General features: G+C 39.9%; 1 protein-coding gene across 1 annotated transcript in view; it reads right to left on the reverse strand.

Moving 5' to 3' along the window:
- SPEF2 (sperm flagellar 2) overlaps positions 1-16,146 on the reverse strand; it is a 200,523-nt gene that overhangs the window by 23,960 nt on the left and 160,417 nt on the right. Inside the window, exons 31-33 of the mRNA XM_008574789.1 lie at positions 9,704-9,810; positions 8,787-8,969; positions 3,339-3,431 (exon numbers count right to left, since the gene is read on the reverse strand). Coding sequence (XP_008573011.1) covers positions 3,339-3,431; positions 8,787-8,969; positions 9,704-9,810 — 383 coding nt within the window. The remainder of the gene's footprint in view (positions 1-3,338; positions 3,432-8,786; positions 8,970-9,703; positions 9,811-16,146) is intronic.

Consider the following 16,146-nt stretch of genomic DNA (forward strand, 5'->3'; position numbering starts at 1 on the left):
TGTTTGCTAAAAGGGAAGAATTGGGACTGATGCCTTGAGATTTGACCTGAGGCCCTGGAAGGACAGAGTTGCCATGGACTGAGATGGAGAGGATTTTAAGTGAACATGGGAGAAGGGGCGGCGGTGAGGAGCAGAAATTAGGTTCAGAGTTTTAGACATCATGGGTTTGAGATATTTACCAAAATATTCAAGTGGACATGTCAAATAGGCAGCTCCGTCTAAGAGTCTAAAGTTTGGAAGAGAGGTCTATGGTGAAAATAGACATTTGGGATTCACCAGCAAAGAGCTGGTATTTCAAACCAAGAGCTTGGCTTTAACAAATATTAACCAGCTCGAGAATGGAAAGATGTTATATGCTGTCACATGGACAGAGGCTGTGGTGAAGAGATTAAGACAACAACAGCAGATTTTAATATAGCAAAATTAAAGCACCTTTTCTCAGAAAAACCCTGAGGATTTCTTGAACACTGAGGAAGTCGCTCTTGGTGCTGCAGTGCGAAGAGCTAGGAAGCCAGGATATGGCCTACTGAGCCTTGCCAGTCACAATGAAGTGCACTGTCACTACTGAAGTGTACTGTCACTATCAGCAGCCAATGGGATTGTAACATGAGATGCTCAGCTTCCTTTTTTTGGGTGGAGTTGGACCTTTTATCCAGTGCTTGGATCTCTGAGGTCATCCAAGCTCAAGATCAAAGGTAATGGCTTATATCGAGGAGCCCTGCAGGATATGACTCAGAGGCAGGGCCTGGATCACCTGGCACAGATGACAAAGCAGCGGAGCGGAGGGCAACCCTCTTTAAGAGGACGCAGAGTCCTGGGAGGGGAAGGGACCTGTCCAAGTTTCCACAGTGAGTCATGGCAGAACTGAGAACAGAACTACCTTTTCTCAGAAAAACCCTGAGGATTTCTTGAACACTGAGGAAGTCGCTCTTGGTGCTGCGGTGCGAAGAGCTAGGAAGCCAGGATATGGCCTACTGAGCCTTGCCAGTCACAATGAAGTGTACTGTCACTATCAGCAGCCAATGGGATTGTAACATGAGATGCTCAGCTTCCTTTTTTTGGGTGGAGTTGGACCTTTTATCCAGTGCTTGGATCTCTGAGGTCATCCAAGCTCAAGATCAAAGGTAATGGCTTGTATCGAGGAGCCCTGCAGGATATGACTCAGAGGCAGGTCCTGGATCACCTGGCACAGATGACAAAGCAGCGGAGCGGAGGGCAACCCTCTTTAAGAGGACACAGAGTCCTGGGAGGGGAAGGGACCTGTCCAAGTTTCCACAGTGAGTCATGGCAGAACTGAGAACAGAACTCAGGGCTCCCGACCCCCAAACTTTCTTTTTAATGTGCACTTTTTATTTTTTTTTCTGATTTGGCCTTTTCTATTCTAATTACATTCAAAGAAGTAAACATTTTTTGTTGTTTTATGTTTCTCTTTGCTCATGTTTCTTTAGCATGTTAACTGTTAACAATTGTTTAACCACGTTTAGTTAGCATAGTTAGCCTCTGTTTAGCCAACACTTACTTGAGTTTACCATGTGCCAATCACTGTTCTAAGGGTACCAGAAGTATGAACTCTGCACAACAATCCCACTAGACAGGGATTAAAAACACCAAGGCACAGAGGGGTTGGGTGATGCCATGGAGACCTCGCAGCTTGTAAACAGCGGAATCCACCTTCATCCCAGTTTTATGAGATTTATGTATTACTAAGCATCAGGTTTGCTCATGTTTCTTTAGCATGTTAACTGTTAACAATTGTTTAACCACGTTTAGTTAGCATGGTTAGCCTCTGTTTAGCCAACACTTACTTGAGTTTACCATGTGCTAATCACTGTTCTAAGGGTACCAGAAGTATGAACTCTGCACAACAATCCCACTAGACAGGGATTAAAAACACCAAGGCACAGAGAGGTTGGGTGATGCCATGGAGACCTCGCAGCTTGTAAACAGCGGAATCCACCTTAATCCCAGTTTTATGAGATTTATGTATTACTAAGCATCAGGCCCCAAGACACCAGTGGAAGGATTGGAGACACCACCCCTTCCACCTCTTCTCTCCTGCGACCATCACGTCCCCACATGGGCACACACAAGAACGCGTCTTTCCTGGCCTCCACAGTCCCGCCTCTGACTCTGACTTGGTTCCTTCTCCCCATATAATTCTCCAGCAGCAGGGGAGCCACACCTCTCCTCTGTACCAAGAAAAAGGTCCTTTCCTCCTTCACTGCCGAAGGAGCAGCTGAAAGGCTCTGCCCTGGATGACTGACATTTCTACAAACTTCTGACTGAAAAGGAAAGTACTTTTAACTTGGCATGATACTCAAACTGCCAGTGTTTTTCCAGGTAATGAAGAACCTGTTTATGTTATTGGCAGATTTGTTCACAAAATCATATAGAGGCCACCTTCCAGAAGCTTTACAGAAGAATTGATCTCAGTTTTACATTAAAAAATAACAAAAAAAAACCAAAATACTGCCCCTGCAAATACCTCGGACTCATATCTTGGATTCGTTTTGGTAACTCCCTGACCCTTTTCTCTTACTTACTCTCCTGCTAGCATCTAGCAGAGGTGTTCAAAAAAATATGTCCAATTGAAGAGAATTGCCCATTTTAAGGTTGTAACTAAAGTTGTGTTTCATTTTGTACTTCAATTTTAAATAACGGATGGCCAGAGCTGAACAATAGATATATTATTGAGTTTGCTGTGATGTCTAAGTCTACCATTCAATTTTTCTCATCTTACTAAATGTGGCTGTGTTAGGTATATTTTTATATTTTAAACATTACATTGAAGTCAGAGTGGCTTTTAGATCTTAAGGTCCTGCTTTCTACTGCAGCCTCAGGGATAATGCTATTACTGGTGATAATAATTAGAGCAGCGTGCTCTGATGGGCCATGGGCAACACTGCACACAACCCCTCGCTAGGTTAGTCAAAATCAGAGAGAAATGGACAAAATGTGTATTGGTAAAATGACAGACTTTTATCCTAAGCTTTTAGAACTGAAAGCACACTTAGAGACAAATGTGCTGAGTAACCACTTAGCTTATTTGACAGATAAGAAAAGTGAAACCTGGACAGGCCATGGAAATTGTCTGAGATCACATGGAGAATTCAGTCGGACTCTGCCTGAGATCTCAGCCCACCGCCTCCTCCCCCAGAGCTTCACTATGCTGCCTCCTTACTGAGCATATTAAAGTTTGCACTTTGGGGATATAGCAAAGGAACGAGGGGGGTCGTTGGCAAGGGTGGAATCCAAAGCCAATTACGAAAATGGAAGAAAACACAAAGAAAATGATCAGTTCTATAATGCTAAGTTTTTAAGAAGATCACAGTAGTTACCTCTATAAGATGCTCCTGCCTGTTAAATGGCAGGGGTTCAAGAGGATTTTCTGCAATTTTTGTATCTTCATCTCCTGTAAACCACAGACCAGCCTACACACAAAAAAATGGAAATGAAAATTATTAAAGTATTATGCTGAGATGTAATTGTTCCTGTAAAAGCCACAGAGATTGAACAAATTTTGTTTCAGACTCAGAGCAGTGGTCTCCAAACTAAGATGTGGAAACCGTGGGGACACAGGAGAAAATACTAGAACTTCCATTTACATTTCTCCCATTTTATCTCAGTTTTTGTAATTTTTATTTTACATACTTGATAATATATATAATGTATTAGTGCTGTAGTACACGTATATAATTTATAATTGAAAGTTCCTATATTGGGGGTGCTAGACATATTTTAACTGTCGGAGCACGTGATGAAGCTTGGAGGTCACCATCCTAGATTAAGTATGCATTAGCAATATTTTGAATGGGTCTATGCACCCATAACACTAGCTCACATTCCACATGTTGGTATTAGAAAAATCTTTGTTGAGATGTCAGTGGCCTCTTTTTCATGACGTCCCTCTCTCTCAGTCCACATCTGACACCAGTTACCAAGTCCCCTCGACTCCCACCTGCAGTGCCTCTCTCATCTCTCCCTTCCTTCCAGTCCCACTGCTACCACCCTGGTGCAGAGCCTCAACTGACCTCAAGCTGTCTTTGTTTCTAGTCCCCCTCTTATTTGTTTCAGCTTTTACTCTGCAACCATTTCAATTTCTCAAAACTTCAGTGTTGTCATATCACTCTCTGCTCAGAACCATTTTCCACTGTCATTCTTTTGACCACATCATCTCTCCTCCACTGGTGACTTTTAGGCTCCTTTCCACACAGGTAAACCTACACTTCTTTCCAGACCCGGCTCAGATCGTACCTCCTCAGAAAGGTGATTTCTCCTTTGAACTCCAATTTGGCATTTAGTCCATTCCTTTGGGTGGTGGTGTCATTTATGTCTGCTATTGAGCATCAGGTATAAAATTCTTGGGTTCAATGAACGTATCTTGCTAATCTTAATTTTTATACATGGTAAGTACTTCATATACATAAGTATTTTTTTCTAGGTCTTGCTCCCTCACCATCTTCCAGAGTGACAGCCCATCCTCTTAACTGCCTATTGCCAAGAGCCATTAGTTTGCCTCACCTGACTCTGGCCTATGCTCAATGTCTTCCTTCCTTCTAAGTATTATCTCTGCTTGGAGAGAAGGCTTGGAATGGCATTGAGTAGCTTATAAGGGGATGCAGCCCCTACAGGTGAGGACTGCGTTTTGGCTTTTTATTTTTTATTTATTTTTATTTGGAACAAAGGAGATGCTGACTATGTGAAGCTCTATGAGGGAGAAGAGCCAGAAGCAGATTAACATCCAGCTTAGTCTCATTCTTTGAATGCAGTGGTTTCTGCACTGATCAGGAAGAAATCCTTGCCCAATGGCTAACCTGTGGAGTGTAGATAGATTGTATTTTCTTACGGGAAAATGGAGAGATGAGAAACATTGGTAAGATTTACACTTCTGGCCATGATGTAGTAATGAAGGGCACAATTATCCTTTTGCCCTAAAGAAGAGAAATGGACAACACATATGAAACAGGATTTTCCAGACATTAGACAACAGGCAACACTAGATGGTCATTTCTGAAAGAAAGGAAAATAAATGAAAAGCCCTACTACTGCCCTAGCTCGGAGGGCATTTCCAGCCTACAGCGCTAAGAGGGGCATCCAAATAGAGCCTTACAGTCTTGCTGAGTTAAGAAGACAGATTTTTGAGTAGAGGGAGGCCAAGGGGGCTAGAATTTGCGAAGCAGAGAACTAGAACTGCACACAGAGAGTGAGAGAGTTCTGGAGATGTGCAGAGGGGTCTCCTCAAGTCCTGATTGAGAGTCAATCTGTGGATGTGTAGGTGGAAAATACCAGAGGTTTGAGAAAGAACTACTGGAAAGTAGTAAACTCAACAATTCCTGAGATTCACATAGGGCTGGGATTAGTTCACATTACCTTCAGCCAGAGTGGAAGGACTTCCTAATACATAGAAATTGGGTAAAGCCCCCAGAGGATATTGGCCTAGTAGTGGAGCCAAATTAGCCCATACTAAAGGCTGCTCTGGACCCACACTTATTATTCTTGACATAATCTTGAAAGGATAAAATTGATTCCAAGTGACATTATTGTGTGCCTGACAATATTTAATGGTAGACAACAAAGGTGGGCATCCAACAATGTAAAATTCACGACATCTGGCATTTGATGTGAAATTGGTAGGCATGCAAAAAAGACAGAAAATAAGACCCATGGCCAGGAGAAACACCAACATAGAAATGAGACAGATGATATAATGAACAGACAAGGATGTTAGAATAGGTATTCTAAATATATTTCATTTGGTCGAGGAGATAAAGCAAAACATGCACATAATGAGGAGAGAAATGAAAGATATAAAAAAAGACCCAACTTGAACTTATAGTGATAAAAAATACAATATATGAAATGAAAAACGCACTGGATGGTATTAATAGCAGACTTGATTCTGCAGAGAAAAACATCAGTGAGCCTGAAGACACAGCAACAGAAACTAGCACAAAATAAATCACAGAGAGAAAAAAGAATGGAAGACAATGAACCAAGCACCAGTGACCTGTGAGATAACACTAAACAATCTAATAAACAAACAAATTGGATTTTGAGAAGGGGAGGTGCACAAAAAATATTTGAAAAAAATAATCCTGAAAAATTTCCAAATTTGATAAAAACTACAAACCCACAGATTCAAGAAGCTCAATGAACCCCAAGCAGAAGACACATGAAGAAAACCAATAATCAAATTGCCAAAAAAGAGTGACCAAAGAGGAAGTATTAAAAGAAGGAGCTACAGGAGGAAAAAAAGAAAGAGAGATAATATCCTATTGCTCCCCCCATTTCTCAGCCATCTGAACAACTGCAATTGTTTCAATGCAAAAGAATTTTCCCTGATTCTTAAAACCAAGAATTCATTCGTATTAGTTTTCTAAAATATATGATATTTCATAAATTAGAAAATTGTTCAAAGTGTTTCACATACCAGAATGCCATATCAGAAAGAAAAAATAACTTGTTTTCTAAAACATCATCTATTTAGGCAACCTGAAATGTTAAATGTAATTGTATATAGTAAGGGGTTTCAATTCATAAGTGAGGTTCAGTCAACCACATACTGCCTCGTTGGATTATTAAGTGATTTCTGTCTAAGGTATGAAAATGCTCTTTTGCTAAAATATGGCCAAAGAATTTTAGGTTTTTCACTTTTTCTTAGAGAACAGCTGCTGTGCTGTCTGGATCCTGGTACATCTGAGACAACAAGCCTCTAATAACATGCATTCTCACCAACAAAAGGTGAGTTGATACTTCAACATCAAAGAAGAGTACACAAGTCTGACTAGACATCCCTACATGGCAGAGGCAAGCGTGTGACTGTTGCAGCAGAGCTGGCAGCAAGGGCAATAGGCTTTCAAGTTTCCATTGCTCAGCCAAGATATGAAGTATGACTGATTTTATGAATGCTGTCTGTTATTCCATTTTAGAGGTTGGTGCAATCAGCACACTCTTAAGTGGCTGTTGTGGCGAACTTGCAATTAACCAAAAGAAAAGAAAAGAAAAAGCATACTATACAGACTTTTCCCCCCAGAAAACTTCATTTCAGCAATGCAGTTATACTATTTTATTTTTCCAATGTGGCATTTTCATTAAATCTTATAAAATTGTTATTTTTATTTTTCCCATGAAACATGTGGGAGGGGAGTGGTGAGCTGGCAAGTGTTGGAAATCTATAAAAGGCATGCCGATGGTCAAATGGGCCTCTCCAAATGGCCTTCACGTCCTGAGGCTACAGAGGAGTGGGAACTGAGTGGGCAAGGGCAGAGGGCAGAGATCAGAAATCAGCTGGTCCCCAAACATAGGCAGTGTGTTCAAGTAAGTATTTCTGGGTTTCTATTAAATTTAGCATCCAACTTTCCTAAGAAATTCACACCTTTGGTAAAGAAGCTTTTTGGTTTTGGCTCAGCACTTCAGTAAAAATTGCCAACACCCTTTGTTCTTCTCATGTTTGTGCAAAAGGATGTTCGGATTGATATCCTGTGTTAATTGGCACATACCGTAAATAGCGAAGGTTGGTAATATCATAAGCACCCACTTTTTAAAATCTTAAGTCACCTATGGAAATAAAGTAAATTTTGCTCTGCTGTTTTTGTTTTTAAACATAATCACCTTAACAAATTGTAAGTCTAAGACTGTGACAGTGTTCACAAATTGCTTGACTTGGGAAATAAATATATCAGAGCCCAATCAGCCAAACACCTGTCAGGATCAGCCTTGAAAGGACCTCCTCAGTACTCAAGTGTTGTTTCCTGTGCCTCAACTGTATAAGCATGGGAACCTCAGGGCTATTTAAAAACAAAAGAACCCCACCCCATCCATTAATTAAAGAGAAGAGAAGCAGGATGATCTTTCAGTGGTGAAATACCTACATGTGAGGTGCAGGGATCCAGAGAGCATCACCCTGTTTCAAAGTTAGCACCTTATGAACATTTCCCTCTTGTTTCTTCTTTTTTGTTGTTTTTGTGTCTCCCAGCAATGCAAAATGGTGAGCAACAGGATGAATTCAACGAGTAGGGACAAAATAAATAATTCAGGCACCTCTCAGCTATGGAATTTCATTCTCACTCCTTTCCTACTCAAACCTCTCAAAAATGAGTTGACTTTTCCTATCTTTACTTCCTAAAGACCTATTCATTTCCTTAACCAGCTACATCCTACCTGCCAAGTCAAATGGCCAGGTACTGTGCCAACAGATTGTCCATCACTTTCCTTGGGTGACATCATCCCTTCATAAATTCAGTAACCACCCACGTGATGGTGACTTGCAATCCCTTTTGTATCTGCCATATCAGATTGGGTATTTCTGTCTGCATTTCCCATAGACATTTCAAACTCACCTTGTCAAAAACAATATCAGCATTCGCCACCCTCTTATCCCACAGGAAAAAACCCCACTCCTTTCCCTGAGTTCTTTACCTCTGTTCTTCCTACTCCTGGAGTATGGGTAAAGGCATTGGGCTTATTAAAAGCTCTGCAGATGATTCTAATGTACAGGCAAAGGTAAGAACCACTGGTTAGGAACTCAGGAGAAGGACAATGGAGTTTATGTGACTTCTTTCAGAACCTTAGTTTTCTGTGAAGTTCTCATTTTTCCAGATCTTTTCCCTGGGGATGGATCTCCTGCCTGGGGTTTTAACACCGCCTTTGCTGCCTCTGGGTGCCTACACATGTCAGCTGAGGGGCGAAACACCGGCCTGGAAGGGCTGCATGACATCAACAAGTAATACACTTCTTAGGTCAAAAGGGTTTTGGTATTACTAGTGTCAGCAGGCACTGGGAGCAACCTGCATATACTGCTTGAAAGTGACGGTGCCGGTATGCTCCTCATCCGCGGCCTTGAACCTCTGCAGGGTCTCAAGGAGCTCCTCCTCCAGGGGGATGGGCCAAGGCATCGAGGTCACTAACAGGAACTTCCGCCAGTCCACGAAATCTGAGTTTATTATTAATAAAGATGTTAACTCCTGCAGCTAAAAGAAAACAGGAAATGTCACTGGAAAATCTGTATGACTCTATCTGGAAGCTCCACTCGCTCCTGTTTTCATAGTAACAGGTTCAGATCAAGACGTAAGATTTTATATTGGCAAATAGAGCCAGTTCTGACTTTTGCACTCTTTTGTTCTCTTTGTGCTACCAACCAATCCACACCAGACAGTACCTAGAAAGTGTTTTATTTTTTGCTTCCTTGACAATGGTGTTTTTTTTGCTTACTGGTATACAAGCAACTTACACACATGACTCCAGTTAACTTTGTACCTTTTCAACAGAGGAAGGATGGAGGTTATAGTTGGGCCTGTGCAAAGGCTCTATAGCCCACAGGGGAAATGCTCTTTAACCATTTCATTTTCTGATATGTTCTTAAGGAAAAGGTTATGATGAACAGCAAGAACTGCCAGAATTATCTACTATTATTAGTTAGGATCATTCCACCTGGTAGTAATAGGTGTAGACTCACTAGTTGAGCCTCATGGTTTCCACAATGTTTCACTGACTGCTGGATCATCACTCGTTCTTCAAATACTGAGCATGCACACACTTTGTGTCTCAGTGTGAAGTTCATTCGTTTGTTCATTCATTCAGATTTCTTTGATTGCCTGCTAAATGTCAGACACTGTGTAAGTACTGGTTATTGTAGAGCTACTGACTCATTGATCGAATAAGAAGAATGCTCAGAGTTTTGAATGCAAATAAAATGGAAGCTTACTTCAGGTTGGGTGAGGTGCATCCAACTGCTAGGAAGATTGTTTGTTCCAAGATTCAGGGTCACCAAGTCGAGCAGAATGTCAGTAAATGCTTTACTTCCTATTATGCCTACAACACAATGAAAAATATTTTGTCATTTATATTATGTGATTGGGTTTATTTTCTTCTAAAATAGAAGCAATAACAGGTATTTGTATAATCACTTCATTCATTTCATGTAAAACTGTAACCTTTAGAGAAACAAAAAACATTTTGAAACATAAAAATAATAATCACTTTTCTAATGCTTTCCCATTATTGTTTCTCAACTGAGTCAAAATGTCTGTTTTGGCCTAGTAATTAACTCATTCCAGATTGGGCAAAATACTGAAACTATATACTTTTTAGTTTGGAGTCTTCCTTGATTAGAATACACTTACTTTTGCAAATATAGGGAGATTTATATTGTTAAATTATCGTATTGAAAGTGCTACTTTAATCATCTAATTGGCTTAATATTCCTAAATATTTCATAAAATGTCAGTAATCTTATAAAGGCTTTGTTCTTGTACACAAATTACACAATAATCAAAGAAATGTCTGCTTTTTTTCTCATTTCAAATTGCATGCACATGCATTAAAAAAGAAATAAGAAAACAACATAAATGAATCTGCTTAAAAAATTTCCAGCTAACCCACAAAGCAGAGGTACCTTCTAGAGCCAGGAGAGACTCCTAACATGTAGCCAGGTATCTTTCAGGTCCAGAATACATAGCTATTCTTCTTTGTCCAGGAATATAAAGAATGAAACATAGACATAGCATTCCGAAGTTTTGTCTTTATAGCCATATAAGTTTTAGCATTTCTAAAAGTCCACATGAACTTTATCATTTCTTCTAATCTTTAGGGAAATGCAATAATCTTTTTAAAATGTCAGTGGCTTATACCAAATATAAAGTTCTGAGATTTGCAATTTTCTGGGTAGCAAGAATGGAACCTTTCAATCTTTGATATAATTGACCTTCCAGTAGGTTGCTCAGAAATGAATTCTGTATCCTTTTTGATCAAACTTGAGTACCCAACTTTATAGAGATGAGAACATTTTCCCTGGAGGTAGAATTTTCCGTAAACTGAGTTTATATGATACCATGTTGGTTTTCAGAAAAGTTAGAAATAAATCAGTCATGTTCCTCAAGATGGAACCATAAATAAAATCTATAAAAACCATGAAGATACTCAAAGTATTAAAAAATTCTGGCAAGGAGTACCCAACCACACACTGACCACAATACAGCCACAGGCCCGCCCATGCCTGAGCCCTGAAAGGGCCTGCCCACTGACCAAGTGGGCACCCAGGTGAGTGCCCATTCAGTGTTCCAACCCTGGTGCAACCGCCATCCTGTGCCCAAGTCTGGGAGGGTCCTGCCTAATGACTGAGCAGGTGCCAAGGTGAGCGCTGTCCCATGTGCTGACCCTGATGCAGCAATCATCCTATGCCCAAGCCCCACAGGGTCTGCCCAATGACCAAACAGGAGCAAAGGCGACCCATCACACACTTAACTGAACTGATACAAGAAGAGTCACCAGCAGAGCCTTCAAAGAGAGGAGGAAGTCTTTCCCTTCATAGCCCACTCCAGAGTAATAGAAGAAACAAGTGTCCTATCAGATGACCAAACATCAATGAGAAATACTAGAACTACAAATAAACAAGAAATTTGACACCACCAAAGGAATATGGTAATTCTCAAGTACCAGACCCCTTAGAGCCAGAAACCCTTGAGATGTCTAAAAAGGAATTCTGAGCACTGATCTTAAGAAAACTCAAAGAGATAAGAGAAGAATCAATTAGAGAACACAATGAAACAAGGAAAAATATCCAGGATATGAAGGAGGAAATTTACAAAGTGATTAATACCTTTAAAAAGAATGTAACAGAACAACTAGAAATGAAGGTTTCACTCACTGAAATAAAAAACAGAAAAGCTTGAGCAGCAGGCTAGAGCAAGCAGAGGAAAGAATTTCAGACTTTGAAGATGGTCTTTTCAAAATAACCCAGGCAGACCAAAAAAAAAAAAAAAAAGAATTTTAAAAACTGAAGAAAATATAAGAGAGCTAGCAGACAACCTCAAGTGCACAAACATCCAAATCATGGGTATTCCAGAGGGGAGGAGAAAGGAGAAGGTATTGAAAATCTATTCAAGGAAATAATAACAGAAAACTTCCCAGGTGTAGGGAGAGATGCAGACCTTCATATTTAAAAAGCCCAAAGATCTCCAAACAGATTCAATCCAAAAAGATCTTCTCCAAGACACATTGTAGTCAAACTGGCAAAACTCAAAGACCAAGAGAGAACTCTAAAAGCAGCAAGAGAAAATCATCAAGTCACCCATAAGGGAGCTCCATCAGACTAATAGCAGACTTCTCAACTGAAACCTTAAAGGCCAGAGACTTCTGATCAAGATGGTGGAATAGATGGTCCTCAGCTCACCCTCTCCCATAGTCAACCAATTTACAACTATTAAAAAGCAACAACTGCCAAGCTGGGGCTGCTAGAGTTCAGCGGAAGAGTAGGAGAGACTTATGGAATTCATGAAGGCAGGAGAAGCCACAATGAGAGAAAGAAAGGACTGCTGTGACCATTTTGAGCCCTGACCACTTCAAAGGTGGCCCTGGTGAGCACATGGAGCAAGAGCTGGCAAAAGCTGCTATTGTGGCCTTTGTAAGAAGTTGCTTGGAAGCTGCACGGGAGAAGAGGGCCTTTGTGGCCCCCAGGCCAGTAAGACCACTAACAGGGTTCCTGTGAAACCCACATAGGAGTGAGGGGCCACAGACAAATGAAAAAAGAGCTACTCGGAGGCCAGTGAGTCATCACAAGGGACTGATGCATGGCCTGTCCCATGGGAAGTGTTTGGAGTGTGGGGGTGGGGGGTGTGGTGGAGATGGGACCATGGGGAGAACACTGGGGCCAGCATGGACAGCTGATCTGCCCTCCAATCAGCACAGGATCATTCAGTAGACTGGTCAGGAATAAAGAACTGCAGGGGATGCAGTCTGTTGAAAAGACTCGGGCCCAGACCATAGTTTCCATACAACCCAGGTGTACTGGACATCACAAGACCCAGAAGTGCTTACAAGGCCAACAATTAAAACCTGAGCTGCAGAAAAAACCTTCCCCAGAGAATCAGCAGCAAAGCAGCAATTTAGGTCAATCCAAGGCTCAAGTGCTGGTTCCCACAAGAAGATCCCCCATTTTAGAAGTAACTAAAGGGCAACAAATTAGTTAAATGGCAGAGTTAAAGTGGTGGGAATAGTGAATAATGCAACACGGAACTGAAAGAAAAAACAAAAAACTCACAGATCAGAGACAAAGTTGTGATATTAACCAGTAAAGATCTAATATCACAGAAGAAAGTCTATAAAACCTAGAACTAGAAGCCCCCTGGGCCCACAAGCCAGGGAGAGAGGAGGGCCAGGGGCCTCAGCCATGACCCCCCCAATGTCTGCATCCAGCCCAGTGATGACCACCATGCCACTCCCAGAAGCATCCCAGGCTCCCATGCCAGGGTGGGGGGTGATGCTAAGGGTCTCAAACATACCCTCCTGACATCCAAATCCAGCCCAGGGTGGACAGAGTGACAACCAAAATTGTCCCAAGCTCCCAAGCTAGAGTTGGGGAAAATGGCGAAGGCCTCACCCCTCCCCCCAACATCCACATCAAGCCCAGTGATGACCTCCAGGCCACTGTTGGAAGTGTCCTAGGTTCCTGAGTCTGGGTGGGGGTAGCAGAGTGTGTCAACCATGCCACCCCAACATCTGCATTCATCCCAGTGATGACCACTGAGCCACCACCAGAAGTGCCCCAGGATCCCAGGGTTGAGGGGGGCAAGGGCCTCAGCCATGCCCCCCCAAAGTCTGCATCCAGCCCAACCATGACTGAACCACTTCCAGAAGACCCCTGGACTCCACTGCCAGAATGAGGGGGTGTCATGGGTTTTGACCACATCCCCCTCTTTCCTCCTCCTCCTACCCTATCTCTCTTCTTTCCCCTTTCCCACTCCTCACCAACTTCTCTGCAACAACATGTTAGAATGTAAAATATAATAATAATGATAATAAAGAAAGAAAGAAAGGAAGGAAGGAAGGAAGGAAGGAAGGAAGGAAGGAAGGAAGGAAGGAAGGAAGGAAGGAAGAAAGAAAGAAAGAAAGAAAGAAAGAAAGAAAGAAAGAAAGAAAGAAAGAAAGAAAGAAAGAAAGAAAGAAAGAAAGAAAGAAAAAAAACCTTACAGGCCAGAAGAAAATGGGATGATATGTTCAAAATACTAAAAGGAAAAAATTGCCAGCCAAGAATTCTATACCCAGCAAGGTTATCCTTCAGAAATGAAGGAGAAATAGTATATTTCCCGTACAAACAAAAATTATGGGAGTTCACTACCACATGACCAGCCCTGTAAGAAATTCTCAAAGGAGTCCTGCATCCAGAATCTGAAAAATGATAGTACTATCATGGATTTATAAGAAAGAGCAAAACCTGCAGTTAAAGCAAAAACGCAAATGAGAACAAGAAAGAGAAAGAAGCTAAACTATGTCACATCAAAAATTCAACTAACATTGAAGATGAAAGATAAATGGGGAAGAAAGGAACAAATGATATTTAAAGCATCTAAACAAAAAGCAATATAATGATAGGAGTAAACCAATACTTATCAATAACAATCCTAAGTGTAAATGGATTAAACTCCTCATTCAAAAGACACAGACTGAATGGATTAAGCTAGACCCAACTATATGCTGTCTTCAAGAGACCGACCTCACCTGTAAAGACACACACAGACTAAAAGTGAAGGGATGAAAAAAGGTATACCATGCAAATGGAAACCCAAAACAAGCAGAAGTAGCTCTTCTTACATCACATAAAATAGACCTCAAACCAAAACCCATAAAAAGAGACAAAGAAGCCACTATATAGTGATAAAGGGATCTATCCAGTTAGAAGACATAACAATCATAAATATGTATGCACCCAACACTGGAGCACCTAGATATGTAAAGCAAATGCTCTTAAACCTAAAAAAAGAGATAGACCCTAATATAATAACAGTGGGTGACCTGAACAACCCTCTCTCGGCATTGGACAGATCTTCCAGGCAACAAATCAACAAAGAAACACAGGATTTAAAGTATATCTTAGACCAATTGGACCTGGCAGATATCTACAGGACATTTCATTCAACAAATAGAAAATACACATTTTTCTCAACAGCACATGGAACATTTTCCAGGATAGACCACATGTTAGGTCACAAATCAAGTCTCAGAAAATGTAAAAAAATTGAAATCATTCCAAGTATCTTTTCAGACCATAATGGATTAAAGCTGGAAGTCAATAATGAGTAAAATTCTGGGGACTAATTAAGTGCATGAAGACTAAACAGACTCCTGAATGATCTATAGGTCCAAGAAAAAATTAAACAGGAAATAAAAAAAATTTGTTGAAACTAATGAAAATAAAGATTTATCATACCAAAACCTGTGGGATACTGCAAAAGCAGTACTACAAGGGGAGTTTAGTGCACTAAACTCGTACATCAAAAGTGTGGAAAGACTTTAGATAAACTACCTAACACCATGCCTCGAAGAAAAAGAAAACAGCAATCCAATCCTAAAAGCAGCATATGGAAAGAAATAGTTAAGATCAGGACAGAACTAAATGAAATAGAGAACAACAGCAACAACAAAACAATACAAAAGAACACTGAAACAAAAAGTTGCTTTTTTGAGAAGATAAATAAAATAGACAAACCATTAGTTAGGTTTACAGAGAGAGAGAGAGAGAGAGAGAGAGAGAGAGAGAGAGAGAGAGAGAAGACCTAAATACCAAAAAATCAGAAATGAAAAGGGAGACATTACAAGTGATACCACAGAAATACAAAGAATCATTAGAGATTATTATAAACGACTGTATACCTACAAATATGAAAACTGGGAGGAAATGGATAAATTTCTGGACATATAGAAACTACCAAGACTGAACCAAGAGGAAATAGAAAACCCCAGAAGACCAATAATAAGCAATGAGAATGAAGCTGTAATCAGAAATCTTCCAGCAAAGAAAAGGCTAGGACTGTATGGCTTTAAAGCTGAATTCTATCAAACATTTATTTATTTATTTATTTATTTATTTATTTATTTATTTATTTATTTATTTATTTATTTATTTATTTATTTATTTATTTATTTATTTATTTATTTATTTATTTATTTATTTATTTATTTATTTATTTATTTATTTATTTATTTATTTATTTATTTATTTATTTATTTATTTATTTATTTATTTATTTATTTATTTATTTATTTATTTATTTATTTATTTATTTATTTATTTATTTATTTATTTATTTATTTATTTATTTATTTATTTATTTATTTATTTATTTATTTATTTATTTATTTATTTATTTATTT

Source organism: Galeopterus variegatus, unplaced genomic scaffold (genome assembly GCF_000696425.1).
Source record: "Galeopterus variegatus unplaced genomic scaffold, G_variegatus-3.0.2 Scaffold1104, whole genome shotgun sequence".
Classification (NCBI taxonomy): domain Eukaryota; kingdom Metazoa; phylum Chordata; class Mammalia; order Dermoptera; family Cynocephalidae; genus Galeopterus; species Galeopterus variegatus.